A 17,275-nucleotide genomic window follows, 5' to 3' on the forward strand; every position below is an offset into this window, starting at 1 on the left:
GGCAATATAAGAACACACTCAGCAACAGAAAAACAAATATGCCACTACCAGAGTCTAGAGATTCTACACCACTAACACCTGAACACTCCAATGCAGACAAAGCAGAAGGCAATGACCTTAAAAATACCTTCATGAAAATGATAGAGGCCCTCAAAGAGGATGTGAGAAAATCCCTTAAACAAATGGAAGAAAAACAACCCAAAAAATGCAAGAAATAGAAAAAAAACCCAAAAATTCCAAAAAATGGAAGAAAGGGAGGAAAACACGAAGCAAAAATTACAAGAAACAATTCACACAATGCAAGGATTGAAAGCTGACATGGAGACAATTAAAAAAAAAACACAGTCTTGCGGAATGCTGGAAATTGAAAAACTGGGGAAACGGACAGGTACTACATACGCAAGCATAACCAAAAGAATACAAGAGATGGAAGAGAGAATCTCAGGTGTTGAGGACACACTAGGAGAAATAGATTCATCAATCAAAGAAAATCTGATGTCTGACAAATTCCTAACACAAAATATCCAGGAAGTATGGGACACTGTGAAAAGACCAAACCTAAGAATAATAGGTATAGAAGAAGGTTAAGAAACCCTTAAAGAAAGACAAGTCAATGAAGGTACAAGAAGCTTGAAGAACACCAAATATAGTGGATCACAAAAAAGTAACCTTGCCACATAATAATCAAGACCCCAAATATACAGAATAAAGAAGAATATCAAGAACAGCTAAGGAAAAAGGACCAGTAACATAAAAGACCTGATTTCTCCATGGAAACTCTGAAAGCCAGAAGGTCCTGGATAGATACTCTACCAAAACTAAGAGACCATGGATGCCAGCCCAGACTACTATACCCAGCAAAGGTTTCAATCACTATAGATGGAGAAAACAAGATATTCCATGACAAAACTAGATTCAAGCAATATGTATACACTAATGCACCCTACATAAAATTCTGGAAGAAAAACTCCAACCCAAGGAAGATAACTACAACTAGAAAAACATAGGCATTAGATAATTCCACCAACAACAACCATTCCAAATCAAAGAATGAGAAATCAATGTTCATTTATATCCCTCAACATTAATGGCCTTAACTCACCCATAAAAAGACATAGGCTACCATAATGGATTCAAAGACAGAATCCATCCTTCTGCTGGATACAGAAAACACACCTCACCCTCAAAGACAGACACTACCTGAGAGTTAAAGTTGGGAAAAGATTTTCCAATCAAATGGACCCAGAAACAAGTGGTGGTAGCAATCCTAATATCTAACAAATTAGAGTTTAAAATAAAATCAATCAAAAGAGTTGAAGGAGGGCATTACATACTCATTACAGGTGAAATCCACCAAGATGAAGTGTCTATCCTGAACATCTATGCCCCAAATACAAAGGCATCCATGTTCATAAAAGAAACATTACCAAAACTTAAATCACATGTAAAGCTCCACACTCTCACTACTAGACAGGAATACCAGACAGAAACTCAACAAAGAAGCAAAGGGGCTAATAGAAGTAATGACCCAACTGGGATTAAAAGACATTTATAGAACATTTAATCCACATAAAAAACAATATACCTTCTTCTACCATCACATGGAACCTTCTCAAAAATCGACCACATACTTGGCAACATATCAAACCTCAGGAGCTACAAAAAATTGGAATAACTCCATGCATCTTATCAGACCACCATGCTTTAAAATTAGAATTCAACAACACAAATTGAAGAACACCTACAAACTCATGGAAATTGAATAATGCTCAACTGCACCATTCCTGGGTCAAAGAAGAAATAAAAAAAAGAAATTAAAGTCTTCCTAGAATTCAATGAGAATGAAGACAAAACATACCCAAACCTATGGGATACTTTGAAATCAGTGCTACGGGGGAAGTACATAGCACTAAGTGCCCACATGAAGAAACTGGAAAATAGTTGTAATAGAGAATTAACAGCATAGCTGAAAGCTCTAGAACACAAAGAAGCAAACTCCCCCAGGAGGAGTAGACACCAGGAAATAATCAAATTGAGAGCTGAAATCAATAAAGTAGAAACTAGGAAAACAATACAAAGAATCAATGTAACGAAGAGTTGGTTCTTAGAGAAAATCAACAAGATAGACCAACCTTTGTGCAAACTTACCAAACAGCAGAGAGTGAACATGCAAATTAACAAAATCAAAAATGAAAAGGGGGACATAACGGACTCTGAGGAAATCCAGAAAATCATCAGGTCATACTTTGAAAACCTGTACTCCACAAAATTCGAAAATTTAAAGGAAATGGATGACTTCCTGGTTACCTATCACTTGCCAAAACTAAATCAAGAACAGATAAGCAATTTACATAGACCTATAACCCCTATGGAAATAGAAGCAGTCATCAAAAATCTCCCAACCAAAAAAAGTCCAGGTCCAGATGGCCTCAGTGCAGAATTCTACCAGAAATTCAAAGAACAGCTTATATCAATTCTTCTCAAAGTATTCCTCACAATAGAAGCAGAAGGGTCTTTGCCAAACTCTTTCTATGAGGCTGCAATAACCTTGATCCCCAAGCTACACAAAGACACAACTAAGAAAGAGAACTTCAGACCAATATCCCTCATGAACATTGATGCAAAAATACTCAATAAAATACTGGCAAATCGGATCCAAGAACACATCAAAACAATCATTCACCAAGATCAAGTAGGTTTCATCCCAGGGATGCAGGGATGGTTCAACATATGAAAATCCATCAAAGTAATCCACCATATAAACAAGCTGAAAAACAAAAATCACATGATCATCTCACTAGATGCTAAAAAGCCTTTGACAAAATCCAACATCCCTTCATGATAAAGGTCTTGGAGAGATCTGGGATAACAGAGACATACTTAAACATAACAAAAGCTATATACAGTAAACCAACAACGAACATCAAACTAAATGGGCTGAAACTCAACACAATTCCTCTAAAATCAGGAACATAACAAGGCTGTCCACTCTATACCTTTTCAACATGGTACTTGAAGTTCTAGCCATTGCCATACGACAACAAAGGGGGACTAAGGGGATAAAAATTGGGAAGGAAGAGGTCAAACTTTCACTGTTTGCAGATGATATGATAGTTTACATCAATGACCCAAAGAACTCTACCAGGGAACTCTTACAGCTGATTAACACCTTCAGCAAAGGGGCAGGTTACAAGATCAACTCAAGAAAATCAGTAGCCCTACTATATACAGATGATAAAAGGGCTGAGAAAGAAATCAGAGAAACATCACCCTTTACAATTGCCACAAACAATATAAAATACCTTGGGGTAACGCTAACCAAACAAGTGAAAGATCTGTATTGCAAGAACTTTGAGTCTTTAAAGAAAGAAATTAAAGAAGACACCATAAAAAGGCAAGATCTCCCATGCTCTTGGATAGGTAGGATCAATGTATTAAAAATGGAAATCCTGCCAAAAGCAATCTACAGACTCAATACAATCCCCATCAAAATCCCAGCACAATTCTTCACAGACCTTGAAAGAACAATAATCAATTTTGTATGGCAAAACAAAAGACCAATAGAGCCAAGACAACCCTGCTCAACAAAGCAACATCTGGAAACATCACCATTCCTGACTTCAAGATCTATTATAGAGCTGTAGTTCTGAAAACAGCTTGGTATTGGCACAAAAATAATCAGGTAGATGAGTGGAATCAAATTGAACACTCTGAGATTAATCCACAAACCTCTGATCAGCTGATTTTCGACAAAGAAGCTAAAATTATACATTGGAAAAATGATAGCATCTTTAACAAATTGTGCTGGCATAACTGGATATTGGCATGTAGAAGACTGCAGATAGATCCATATCTATCGCAATGCACAAAACTTAAGTCCAAATGGATCAAAGATGCCAACGTAAATCCAGCCACACTGAACCTGTTAGAAGAGAAAGTGGGAGGTACCCTTGAAAGAATTGTATAGGAGACTGCTTCCTGAACATAACACCAGTAGCACAAACACTGAGATTGACCATTAATAAATGGGACCTCCTGAAACTGAGTAGCTTCTGTAAGGGAAAGGACACAGTCGGCAAGACATAAAGGCAAGCCACAGATTGGGAAAAGGTATTCACTAACCCCACAACTGACAGAGGGCTGTTCTCCAAAATTTACAAAGAACTCTATTCTCCAAAACACCATAGGACCCAATTAAAAAGTGGGGGACTGAACTAAATAGAGATTTCTCAATAGAGGAGGCTAAAATGGCTGAGAGACACTTGAGAAAGTGCTCAACATCCTTAGCCATTAGGGAAATGCAAATCAAAACTACCCTGAGATATCATCTTACTCATGTCAGAATGTCAAAAATCAAAAATACCAATGACATCTTATGCTGGAGAGGATGTGGAAAAAGGGGAACACTCGTCCATTGCTGGTGGGAATGCAAACTTGTACAGCCACTTTGGAAATCATTATGGAGATTCCTCTGGAAAATGGGAATCAGTCTACCACACAACCCAGCAATTCCACTCTTAGGTATATACCCAAAAGATGCCCATTCACACAACAAGGATGTCTATTCCACTATGTTCATAGCAGGATTATTTGTAATAGCTAGATCTTGGAAGCAACATAGATGCCCCACAACTGAAGTGTGGATAGAGAAAATGTGGTACATTTACACAATGGAGTACTACTGAGTGAAAAAATACAACGGAATCTTGAAATTTGCGGACAAATGGATGGCACTAGAAGAAACCATCCTGAGTAAGGTAAACTCAGGCACAAAAAGACAAACATGGTATGTACTCACTCATATATGGATTTTAGATATGGATCAGGGGAATGTCAGCCTACAATCCCAGGGCCAGTGAGTCTGGGAAACAGGGTGGTTCCCAAGAGATATGCATTATACCCCCAGAGAAGTGGAAAGAGGCAAGATATCCTGAGCAGATTGGGAACATGGGGGGAAAAGAAGGGAACCAGGAAAAAGAGAGGGGGATAAGAGGAGATTAGAAGAAGACATGGGAGAGCAGGAAGGCTGAGTCACTTAAGAATAGAGGAGACCAGGATCAGAGATACCATAATAGTTGGAGTCATTATAGCTTTGAGGAGAGAGCTGACACTAGTTAGATTACCAAGATGTGCAAGGATAATACCAACTGGAAAACTAAGTAATAGTGGAGAGACTACATTTATAGCCCCTACCTGATGATAAGGTTGGTGACTACCTTATGTGACAACCTAGAACCTTCATCCGGTGACTGATGGAAGCAGAGACAGATACTTAGAACTAAACACTGAACTGACCCCCTGGGACCCAGTAAGAGAGATGGAGGAGTGATGAGCAAGGTGGCCAAGACCATGCTGGTGAAACCCACAAAGATAGCTGACTGGACAAAGGGGAGCTCTTGAACCCCAGACTGATGACTAAGAAGCCAACAGGGGACTAATCTAGATTCCATGAATGTAGTGTCAGTGAGGGGGCCTCAGAAATCTCTGGGGGTTTGGGCAGTAGACTAGTGTTCACCATGGCATACAAATGAACTTTGGGAGCCCATTCCACATGGAGGGATGCTCTCTCAGCCTGGACACATGGGGAAGGGCCTAGGTCCTGCACTGGATGCAATGACAGACTCTGGAGATCCTCCCAAGAAGGGCCTTACCCTCCCTGGGGAATGATATGGGGATTGGGCTGGGAGGAGGGGGTAGGGGTTAGGCTGGAGGCAGGATTGACATTTGAAGAATTCATGTTTCTAATTTAAATAAAAACATACATAAAAGAAAAGAAATGATGGAGACAGTCTGGATTTAGAGGACAAAATTAAATAAAGATATAGAAATAGTGAAGAGTATTCAAGCTGAAGTGAAGATAGAATTGAAAAGTTCAATAACATAACTGAAGATAAAGTAGAGGAACAAGTAAAGAATATTAAAAATAAAATAAAAGAATGAAAGAAATTACAGGCATCATGAAAACTCCAAATTTTTCAACTGTAGTTACAGAAGATGAAGAAGCATTCCAGGTCCATGGCATAAAGGTCTTCAACAAGCTTGTAGAAGAAAACTTTCCCAAACTGAGGAAAGGCACACCATATAGATACAAGAAACACATAGAATATTAAATGAACAAGACCAGAAAAATAATTCCAGTGATAATATATTAAGTATGCACAACAAAAAAAGAATATGGAAAAGAACAGAGGTGTACAAGAGGAGAGAAGTGGCAGAGATAGGGAATAAAACACCCAAGACAAAGAGTGTATTAGCATTCTGTATGTAAACCTATTACTTTGTATATTAATTATAAATAAATAAAAACATACATATGTAAAAAAGGGCAGGGCATATTAGGTTGTAGCCCAATGACAGTATTTATTTAGCATGTCAAGAATCTGTATATGTATCTTGTGATCCATGAAAAAGCAGCACAGTGCCATGTCCCTAATATTCGTCTGAAGTAGAGTTTCTGTATGTTTATTTATTCTAAATAAAGTCTTCCTATATATCGTTGCTCCAATAGTGTTTGCAAATGTGATGATTCTTTGCCTTGGGTCAGTTTCTTGATTGTTGGGATTATAGGCATGGACCACTAGGCCCACCTTAGAATTTCCCTTTGACTTTCTCAGGAAACTCTGGAAACCATCAGTGTCTCTGAAGTTGATGAAATTCTTTTGAGACTAAAGCCAACTTTCTGTCATTGACTGCAAGGAATAATACCTCTGTTGGGAAGTGGGGCATGAAATATAGGCAGGAAATACATCAGGATGTATGCTTGCCCCTGATTGGACCTGATGGGAAACTCAAAAAGAAAAAAATGTAGATATGCCTTTTTAAACCCCTGCAAAAGTGAATTGAAACCACTCCCTGGAATCCCAGGTTGACCTGACCAGAGTCCATTCTGATAAATATTGAAAGCTTGCTTCAAATTTGACTCAAAATTGCGAAACTTTTTTTTCTTTTGCAAATATCAGGAGTAACAAACCCCTTCCTAGAGAGTGGTCCAGGCAACAATTACAATGGATATTCCCAATCAATTAATGTGAGAATGATAATCTTCCAAAGACATACCCAGAGACCCATCTGCCATGTCATTCCAGACTCTGCCAAGTTGATAATTAACATTATCATAACTATTGAACATGATTTGCACAGTGTTTTTCTTTGTTTTAACATTTATGTATTATTATATGAGCATGTTTATGTGGGTGACTGTTTGTCTGTGCAAACATTGCATACTGCAGGTACCCACAGAGGACAGAAGAGAGTGTCATTCTCTGGAGGTAGAGTTAATACAGGCAATTATGAATTGCCTAGTGTGGGTTCTAGGACCTAAACCCAGGTCCTCTACAAGAGCAGCAAGTGTTCTTAACTACTGAGCCATCTCTCTAGTCAATGTTTTTCTAACATATAGAAAATTTAAACTCCTGTTTTCCTCAATGTTTCTTTTTGGATCACAATACACATAAATCACATCTGTGTGTTTTGTTTATATTGATTTGTTTTGTAATATAGTCAGGGTCAACTTTGCTGAGGCATGAAGATTATTTTTCACTCTCAGTGATCTATGAAATTTCCTTTTTCAGACTCCTAATTAAATTTCCAATTGTTACAATGCAACAACAAAGCAAGCTGCACCCCATGAATTTGCCATATGATAGGCAAACAACTGAGTCATGCTTTGTAGAGGTGAAGTAGAGGAGAATCCCTCCCCTCCAAGCTTTAAGCTAATGTCATTCCTCTTGAAGTGTGTCTGAAAGGTCTGCTTTTGCCCCTGAATTGGAAAGATTGCACATTTTTCTATTTCATCTATATTTTCTGTCCTTCCTTGGATTTTAAGTATCCTATCTCAGTAGACTCCTTTCTCCTGACTCTATCACGTCCCTGTACCCTAAAGTCTTTTCCACATCAGAGTCTCATTCCTTTCACTCCAGCTAGTGAGAATCTGAATCTTCTGCTAGCCACAAGAGTTGGTTACTTCCCTTCAGTCTGTCTCTCAACATCTCCTTCAACAAAATCTAAAATATTATTCTCACTTCACAATAAAGGTTGTATTGAGTGGAGCTTAGCTATTCTATTGAACAACTAAATAGTTATTCTTTTGAAACAATTTCAGGAATGACTGTAAAATATTTTTCAGTGCACTGAGACATTGGTTTCAAACCAAAGACATAAATTTATAGAGTACAGAATGGGCAAAGATCAATTATCAGCATTAAAAAAATAACTCTTCAAGTGATTCTACTGTTTCAACTGTGTCCTTTAGGCTGATTTTCACCATCCTAGAAGATGTGACTTCCGCAGTAGCCATACAAATATTTCTACATCCCAATCCCTCTTATTGTGAAATTTGCTCCTTCCTCTGTCTGAATTACCCCCTTCCCTCTGAGAATCTATTTACAACATCATCTTCCTTCTCAAGTAATATTTCCTGTGTTATCGTCGTGGAGACTATGATGCCTGGAGTACAGAGGAAAGGCCATGCTGCTAGAGACATATTATCTTCCTCTCATATCTATCTCCCTGTAGTATCTTTAACTTCAACTAGACAATGTCAATGGCTTAGAAAAGTTTAAAGAAATCTTGAATGTCATCTACGAAACCATTTTCTTTTAGATATGAGATAACTGATATCTACAAAAATTAAAATCTCAAGTCATATAGTTTATAACAATAAATTATACTGTAGGTTATGGGACTGGATTGTCAATCTAATACATATTCAATTATTTCCTATGTCCTATCACTGAGTAGAATTTTTTAACAAAACTGAATTTTAAACATCTTGTTCTGAAAATTAAAGGCATTTTATATGACTATATCTTTATTTTTATCCTCTATACTACATAGTTTAAGTTAGTATCCATTTTTCTTTACTGCTATTAATACACTTGGTCATTGCTCATTCAAACAATAAATTTAAAAGTTATTCTGTATTTATTTCTTTCTAATGATTACATTAAAGAATTTAAAAAATAGACAATTTAAAGAATACATGATTTTAGAAATTACCCAATTCTTGAATTTTTGTTCAGATGTTTCATAAAACAGATTATATCTTTTAATATTTCCTAAAAATAATCCAAATTCTGTTTTTGTTAATTTAGAAGTTATAGAGGCACTGAAAGAAATGTCACCAGTAATCATTCAGCAGTATTAACTTTCCCCCCTTTGCTATACCACGTTAATTTTAGCCTGCGCCTCATGGGAATAGCTTCCCTCATTGACAAGTGAAACAAAAATCTAATACAATGAGATTTTTAAACTTTATCTGAATTTTTTAATGTTTTATAGTTTTTGTTTTATAGTGAACTATTTTCTGAAACTAAAATGGTAAAAATTTAATAACATTTTTATAAAAAACAGATAAAATTATAAATATTCAGTCTGGTAATATATGCCGTAATTTCTACTTTTAAAGTAAGTCATGTTTTTAATAAAATTATCACTGGTGGAGGTGCCACAATTCTATATATAGTTATTCTCCCCGATTGCTATTGATTCCTTAAAACTTATTTCCACTCTTGAAATGAGCTGAAATATCCATTGGCTAAATAATCTGTCATGTTTGTTTGTTTTTTTTAAAGTGTGGTTGTTAAATTTGGTGGAGAAAATATATAGTATTTTAAATCATTATTATTATTACACATATCACTTTTATACCATGCTTAGGAAACAAATCACGGTTATAGTTTCTAGTCTCTTGATGCAACATATCTCCATTCTCACTTCTAGAATCTATCCTTGAAAATATGGGTTACCATTTGTCCCAGACTAAAGCCTTCTGAGCCTTTTTTTCAGAATTATTCCAGCTAGGAAAAAACTATGATCCTTTTCTCTCCTGTGCCAGAGTTGTTAAAAGTACAAAATCATATGGGTTATGCTCTTGTGCAGATACAAACAGGGATTAGAAATTTGAAGTCCACACATCTAGATATTCTATTTAATCTTCCCTGGGGCCAACCTCACCCTTCCTCTGGTGATGTAGATGAGTCAGTAGGCAATCCCCCTTTTTTAAAAAATTATATTTGTTCCCTTGAACAGTGTTTCTATTCATATATCCAAAAGTCTGAGCTAATGATCGTTCATAAATATTAATCACAGTGAAGTGATTATTGCTTACAGCTGGAAGGCCAGGTTTTCTTACTCTGTGTTACCAGGATGTTTGATACACAATAGATACGAGGTTACTGCTAGTCAGATTAATTAGTGAAGAAAAGAATTAATACAAATTGCTGTGGAATATTCCTCTGTAGACTGTAAAGATTTGTCACTGGGATTGGCTTAATAAAATGCTACTTGGCCAGTAGCCAGGCAGGAAGTATAGGTGGGGTGACCAAACTAAGAATGACTGGAAGGAGGGTAGAGTCAGAGGAGTCGCCAGCCAGATGCAGAGGTAGCAGGAGATGAACATGCTAGGCTAATAAAGGTACTACCATGTGACATAGCATAAATAAGGAATATGTGTTAACTAAAACATAAGAGCTAGTTAGTAATAAGCCTAAGATTTTGCCTGAGCATTTATAATTCATATAAGCCACTGTGTGATTATTGGGGACTGGGCAACTGGAATAAGTAATGTCCATTTACAACACACAAGTGTGGTTATAATTTCTAGCACTAATTGTAGCACTTCTTTATATTTATTATATATATATATACATATGTCTATAATTCATAAGTATTATAACCTTGTTTTGTAAGTTGGATTTCTTAGATTTTTCTCAGATTTTAAAAACATGTCTTATTATAGACCAAAGTGCCCTAAAAGTTCAAAAAGTGTGAATCTGAGTAAATGTTCAAGACATAAATTGAGTTTCAGTTGGTCTATTCCAAATAAAAATCACCTGAGTACTGATTTGTACTTCTCAAATTATAGAAATCACATTTATACTTAAAATGTAAACCAATAGCTTAGTTCACTGTAATAAATGCATTGTTTCTTCACATTTATAGATACAGTTCTGAGGAAATTATTTCTGAGGCTCCAAAACATTTAAAAGAAATGAAAATGGGCCATGCTCCTCATCATGATGATAATGAAATGAACCTCTGAAACTTCAGCCAGACCATCTCAATAAAATGTTTTCTTTATAAGAAAAAAATGAAAATGTCAGTAGAGGAACAAAGTTCTAATTGGTGATCAAAATATGAAATTACCATAGGATTACTTAAAGCAGAAGCCCTACCTATTTACAGAAACATTAGCATTTTGTTCAGGTTTGTTCATATTGATTACATCTTATTAGGATAGAATATAGGTATAACACTGGAAGTATGTTCACTTGAATGAATTAAAGTTATTAAAACTCTAAATATGGCTATCAGACTTGTTGATTTTAAAAATAATCATCGTTAAGTTTCCTAGGAACAGATAAATCAATTGACATATAATAATAATCCAACAATGTAGAGAAAATCCTGGCACTGTGAATTTCAATTCTGTTGTACAACCTTCCTAAACATAATGGTATTTTCTGTAGTTCCCAGCCTGTGTCTTTTTTTCCCTTTATGTGTTCCTGGATAGATGGTTTGCTGGTTAGTGTTAACTGTCAGAGTCACCTAGGAAAAGCAACAGGTTGGCCTTCAGGAGTATCTTGAGTGATTGTCTTATTGTTTTAAGTGAGAAGCCTCAGACCCCTTTTGGACGCACCATTCCCTAGGCAGGGATTCCTGACCTATTTCCTCCATCTTGTTGACCTATAAGCAAGTCTGTGGGGGTATTTTCTTGGTTAAAAATTGCTGTGGAGGACAAGCCTGCTATAGATATTGCCACCCCTGAGGAAATTGTTCTGGGTTGTATAAGAAAGCAGTCTGAGCCAGCCATGGGAAGCAACCCAGAAAGCAGTGTTGCTCTATGGTGTCTGCATCATTTCCTGCCTTGAGTTGCTGCCTTGGTTTCCCCTGATAAAGAACTTTAGCCTGCAAACCAAATAAGACATTTCCTCCCCAAGTTCCTTTTGGTTGCAATGTTTTATCACAGTGGAAACTGAACTAACATGCCATCATCCAATGTGTTACCTTTTTTTTTCAAATTTCAAACTTCCTGTTGAATTATGTCTTCTAGCAATTCTTCAGCAACTTTTATACATTCATCCACATTTCTCCTTTTGATAGCATCTTAGTTTTTCTTCATAGATTCTACTTGTGTGCTACCTTTGCCCCACTGGTTTCTAGTTAGTGTGCCAGCAATATTTTCTATTATATGGGTAGTCATGTGATTCAGAACTAGTAAATCAGAGCACAGTGATAAGCCATGGGTGTGATTTCATTAACAATAGAGTCTGGTGTGATTCTGCCCAGGGTTATTTTAAATGGCTACTTCATTCCTCACCTGAAATTTAAGAAAATGAATACAGTCTGTCCACACTGACCACAGAAGTAAGAAACTGAAGACAATCCAAAAAAGGGGAAACAGACTCATGGGATGAAAATAGCTATCAGTCTTATAGTTTAAGCCTGAAATTGGCTTTCCTCTCAAATGTGCAAGAAATATATCTTTAAATCCCCATGCTTCTTAAACTAATTGATTGGGTGATCGGGCTCATAAACAAATCATTATTGTGTGTTTTCATGTTGTGTTATGGATTTTATACGCTGTATTAGTAACTTTTTTCCTGCTATGAGAAAATATCACAACCAGAAGTACCTTCTGGCAGGAAGGGTTGTTGTGAGCTTTGGTTCCAGAAGGATTGTTTATAATGCTGAGTCAAGCACCACAGAAGGTGGACAGAGCAGGAAGCTGAGTCAGTTAGGAAAGGTTCAGAAAGTGCCATTGTGGCCAGGCTTAGTTTATGGTATAAGATGGCATGAGGAACTTAAGGATAGCTGAAATGCCCCCTTTCCCCACCTTTCATTAAACTACAGCACTACTGTACTTTATGGGTAAGATGTTACTTTGGGAAGGTCACGGAGAATACAAACCACTCCATACACAATAAACCAGGTATGCTGCTTTTAGGTTTATAGCAAAAGAATTCTGTATCATCATGTGGCAGAGACACTTGCACACCCATGTTTATCATGCCAGTATTTAAAATAGTCAAGCTGATAACGGAACTATTTGACCATTAACTGATAGCTAGAACAAGAAAATGTAGAATATGCACACAAGAGTTATACTCAGTCAAAAACCTAAAGGAAATTAAGTTGTTTCTAGTTAAAAACATGCAATTAAGATGATCATATTAAGTAAAATGGGCAAACTCTTAAAAACAAAACAAATATTTTATTTCCTTTATGGATCCTAGATTTTACGTGAATACATGAAATCACTTTACATAATATATATACATTTGTGGAATGAAATTATAAAAAGAGGTAAGGGAAATAAATAGTAGAAGACAGGGCAGAGAGGGGTTATGGGGAGATGGATATGTCACAGGATATAGTATGCTTGAATAAAATTGTCATTATGAAAATCAGCAGCATTATTTAAAAAGCACACATAAATTCATACGCAAATTTCATTTCCAAGGAAACATTTTACCTTTTTTCTTCCTGTTGGGAAATTTTAGGCAATGTTGTTTTTTTATGTAAGAATATTTGAGGATATTGCTTGATGAATGTATTATGAGCTGTCAAGTTAAGCGAAGAATGCCTGCTTAGGAAAAAGAGAGAGAAAAGTATAACACATAAAAGCTTTCTATAGAGAGATTTAATTCAATATATTAATTATGGGATGACACCAACTAACAATCTAAGCAATGGTGGAGAGTCTACCTTAAATGTCCTTCCCCAATAAAGAAATTGATGACTACCTTATATGCCTTCATCCAGGGGCTGATAGAAGCAGAAGCAGACACCCACATCTAAACACTGAACTGAGCTCCTGGAATCCAGTTGCAGAGAGGGAGGAGTGATGAGCAAAGGGGTCAAAACCAGATTGATGAAACCCACAGAATCATCTGACCTGAACAAGAGGCGGGGAACTCATGAATCCCAATCTGATAGCTGTCAAACCAGCATAGTACTGACCCAGACCCCCTGATAATGGGTGTCAGTTAGGAGGCCTGGGCAATCTATGGGACCTCTGGCAGTGGATCAGTATTTATCCCTATTATATGAGTGGACTTTGGGATCCCATTACACATGGAGGGATTCTTTCTCAGTATAGACACATGCGGGAGAGCCTAGGTTCTGCTCCAAATGATATGACAGACTTTGAAGATAGGCCTGACCACGCTGTTTGTTGGGAAAATATGGAGGATTTTCAGACTTTGGACTAGAAAAGTAGTTGAGCACTTTAACAGTGACTTAATCATTCATCCTAGCAGAAGCATAGAAGATAATAGAACAAAGGGTGATTTGAGGTTTCAGAGGAAAACAATATTATTATGTGACCTACAGAACATTCTTATATTTTTGCAAAGAACCTTATCCTAAAATCTGCCTGAGACTAAACTGAAAAAAAATGGATTAATGTCATTGGCAGAGGTTTTGATACAACCTAGTAGTGACAATATTATGTAGTGTTCATTCTTGTAAAGATCTACAATGAAAAAGAACAAGCAGGTCACACAAAGAAATATAAACTTAGAATTTAAAGAGAAAAAGAGCACCAGGAAATATAATACTGCAGCCAAATCCTGTGCTCAATGAAATAAAATGTTCAAAGAAAGGACTGTTTTAAAATGGAAGAAAGAGAGTGATTCCCTCACAGCAAGACCCCAGCCAACTAAGCTTCCAACTTGTGAGAAAGAATTAAAGGAAAGCTTAAGCAGCAAAGGAAACTATCAACAACAGAAAGTTTATGCAAAAGTAATTCAAGGCTAGTGCCAGGTACCAGTCCAAGCAAGCAGGATAACTAGGCAGTTTAGGGCAGGTGATTCTGGATTTAGAGTCAATAAGGATACAGGAAAAGGTTTGTAGCGTCTTTCCCTATATTAAGAAAAGCATCTTAGGCCAGGCATGTGACAGGGAAATCCATACATGGAGGCTCAGAGAGGGTGTGTGAATCTATGAAGGTGATGTCTAGATTGCACTGAGATCTAAAGATGCTGGAGATGCCAGAGAGCCATGAGGTACTTGGCAAGGAGAACTTCTAACAAACTGTGGAACCAGACCAAGAGAGAGAAGTGTGCCTGTCTGCTTCCCCCATGGTGATAAAGGACTCTCTCAAACTGTAAACCAACTTTCAACTAAATGCTTCCTTTTACAAGAGTTGTCTTTTCAGAGTAATAGAACAGCAATTTAAACAGCAACAAAACACATGCTAAAGTTCTGTATTTAATTCTCATGCCTCTTCGATATTCTAAACTCTGAAAAGGACTAGTTCCTGTAAAGGGAGGCTTTTCCTTGCTAGCCGCTTTGGTTTATCCCCCGCCAGTCGCCTGGGCTCTGCCGCATTGTAGTCCCCAAATAAACACACAGGAGGCTATATTAATTATGAAGCTGTTGGCCTTGCTTGTTTCTTACTGGCTAGCTCTGACTTAAGTAATTACCCCATAATTGTTAATCTAAGTGTGTCTCTTACCGGAGACGTTTCCAGGCTTCCTACCCCATGGCATTACATCTCGACTCCCTGTGTTTCTCATTCCCAGACTTCTCCTGGACTCCTAGTCTCACCTAACTTGGTTCCCTATTAGCCCAACAGTGCTTTATTGGCATATACATAGGATTTCTCCCATCAAGTTCCTATTTCCCTTTCTGCAGAGCACTCCACACAGACGTCCCTATGTCAAGTTCAGGCACTTGCTTCACTCCATATTTGTGTGTTCAACTATTTAAGTATTTCTCCTTGTAACTGTTTTTTGAATACTAAAAAGGGCCCAGTTTGGAATGTGTTATGTTTATTCCATACGAAATTGGTTTCCTAATCTTTTCAATATATAGAAATAAACCCCGGGCTTCAAATGTATTTATTCATACAGTAAATCAGGTACCTGTGAGAGTTACCACAGTCTCATTAATTATACTTTATCCATAAACAAGTGGAGTAATGCTTTCTCTATGACAGAAAAGGAAATTCAAGAGTAACATACGTGCTCTGTAGTCCTCTAATGTGGCATAAGGCATTCAACTGACCATAATTAATGTTCGTATGTAGTCTTAGGCCTGCAAAAAGAAATCGATTAAAGTGTGAGTAATTTTCTGTTATCTTACTAAGTATGTGTGTAAATAGGATATAATTGCAAACGTTTATCATACTAAAAACATTCAGTGATCATGAAGTCAGATATTGATTTCAGTCTCCAATAAAGAAACATAAGTCAGTATGATGATTAGAATTCACTTTTTAAAATACATTTTGACATATCTACTCCTGACATCTCCTCCTCTTTCTCCTCCTGGTCTCCTCCATCCATCACTTCCCAATGAACTTCATATATACTTATGTTTTCTCTATAATCCATGGAGTCTAATTAGTATGCACATTTAAGAATGGATATGGACCATCCACTGAAGAAGAGCAACCTACTAGGGGCCATACCCTTGAAAAATTGGACTTTCCCTCCCCCAGAGTCTATCAATTACTGATAGTTCTCAAGCTAGGAGTAGCCTCTCCACATTGCATGTTGTTTGACTTGATTGTGTATAGGTTCTCACGCAGGTGGTCATATCTGCTTTGGGTTCATGAGTGCAGCTGTCCGGTCATGTATATAGGATAATATTTTCTAGAGGTGTCGCTTGTGCTCTGACCCTGCCAATCATTTTCACTTTTCTTATGCAATGAATGCCAAGCCTTTGGTGAAGAGTGTATGATATAGCAGTCCCACTTAAGGCTAAGTAGCCCATAGTCACTTACTTTTTATATATTGACAAGTTATGGGGTCTCTGGTTAAGGTTAAGCTCTGGTAGGCACCACAAAAAAAAGTTACTCTAAGAGTGTGAGCTACTCTAATCTTTTGGTATAAGTAAGTGTTTAGAAGATATTTTGATGCTATGTCTGTTTAGCAAAACAGTAGTAGTTGGTTTTCCCCTAGGGTATATGGCCAGTTCTACAGCTAGGTTTACCGTACCAGACATTAGTGTCGTCCCGTGAAGTAGGCTTTAACTGCTATTTAGAGCTATTGATTATCCCAATGATCTTCATACCACTGCTCTACCAAATAGCCATATCTTGGCATATCAGTGGTTATTATGGCTCACAGGTACAGAGCTATGGAAGACTGTTGATGTTTCTCCTCAAACGGCCTACACAGCAATTTCTGTCCCTATGAAAGCCACCCAGCGGGGAGAAACCTTCTAGTTCATCACCAGCTGTGTTTGTCCATGACCTGTAATAAATGTATATATTGTTCTCAGCAATTGAGTCTTACCATCAAGTACTGCTAGGCAACTAATAGCA

The 17,275-nt window shown here is 37.1% G+C and overlaps 1 protein-coding gene across 2 annotated transcripts in view; it reads right to left on the bottom strand.

Annotated features, from left to right (window-relative positions):
• Positions 1–17,275, bottom strand: part of Cnbd1 (cyclic nucleotide binding domain containing 1) — a 400,564-nt gene that overhangs the window by 358,616 nt on the left and 24,673 nt on the right. The window contains exons 2-3 of one of the 2 annotated variants that reach the window (XM_040741322.1): positions 15,969–16,041; positions 13,475–13,585 (exon numbers count right to left, since the gene is read on the bottom strand). In XM_040741322.1, the coding sequence (XP_040597256.1) occupies positions 13,475–13,585; positions 15,969–16,041 (184 nt within the window). The remainder of the gene's footprint in view (positions 1–13,474; positions 13,586–15,968; positions 16,042–17,275) is intronic. The other variant, XM_040741326.1, reaches the window with a different exon arrangement.

The sequence above is a fragment of the Mesocricetus auratus genome, unplaced genomic scaffold, assembly GCF_017639785.1.
Source record: "Mesocricetus auratus isolate SY011 unplaced genomic scaffold, BCM_Maur_2.0 Super-Scaffold_6730, whole genome shotgun sequence".
NCBI lineage: Eukaryota > Metazoa > Chordata > Mammalia > Rodentia > Cricetidae > Mesocricetus > Mesocricetus auratus.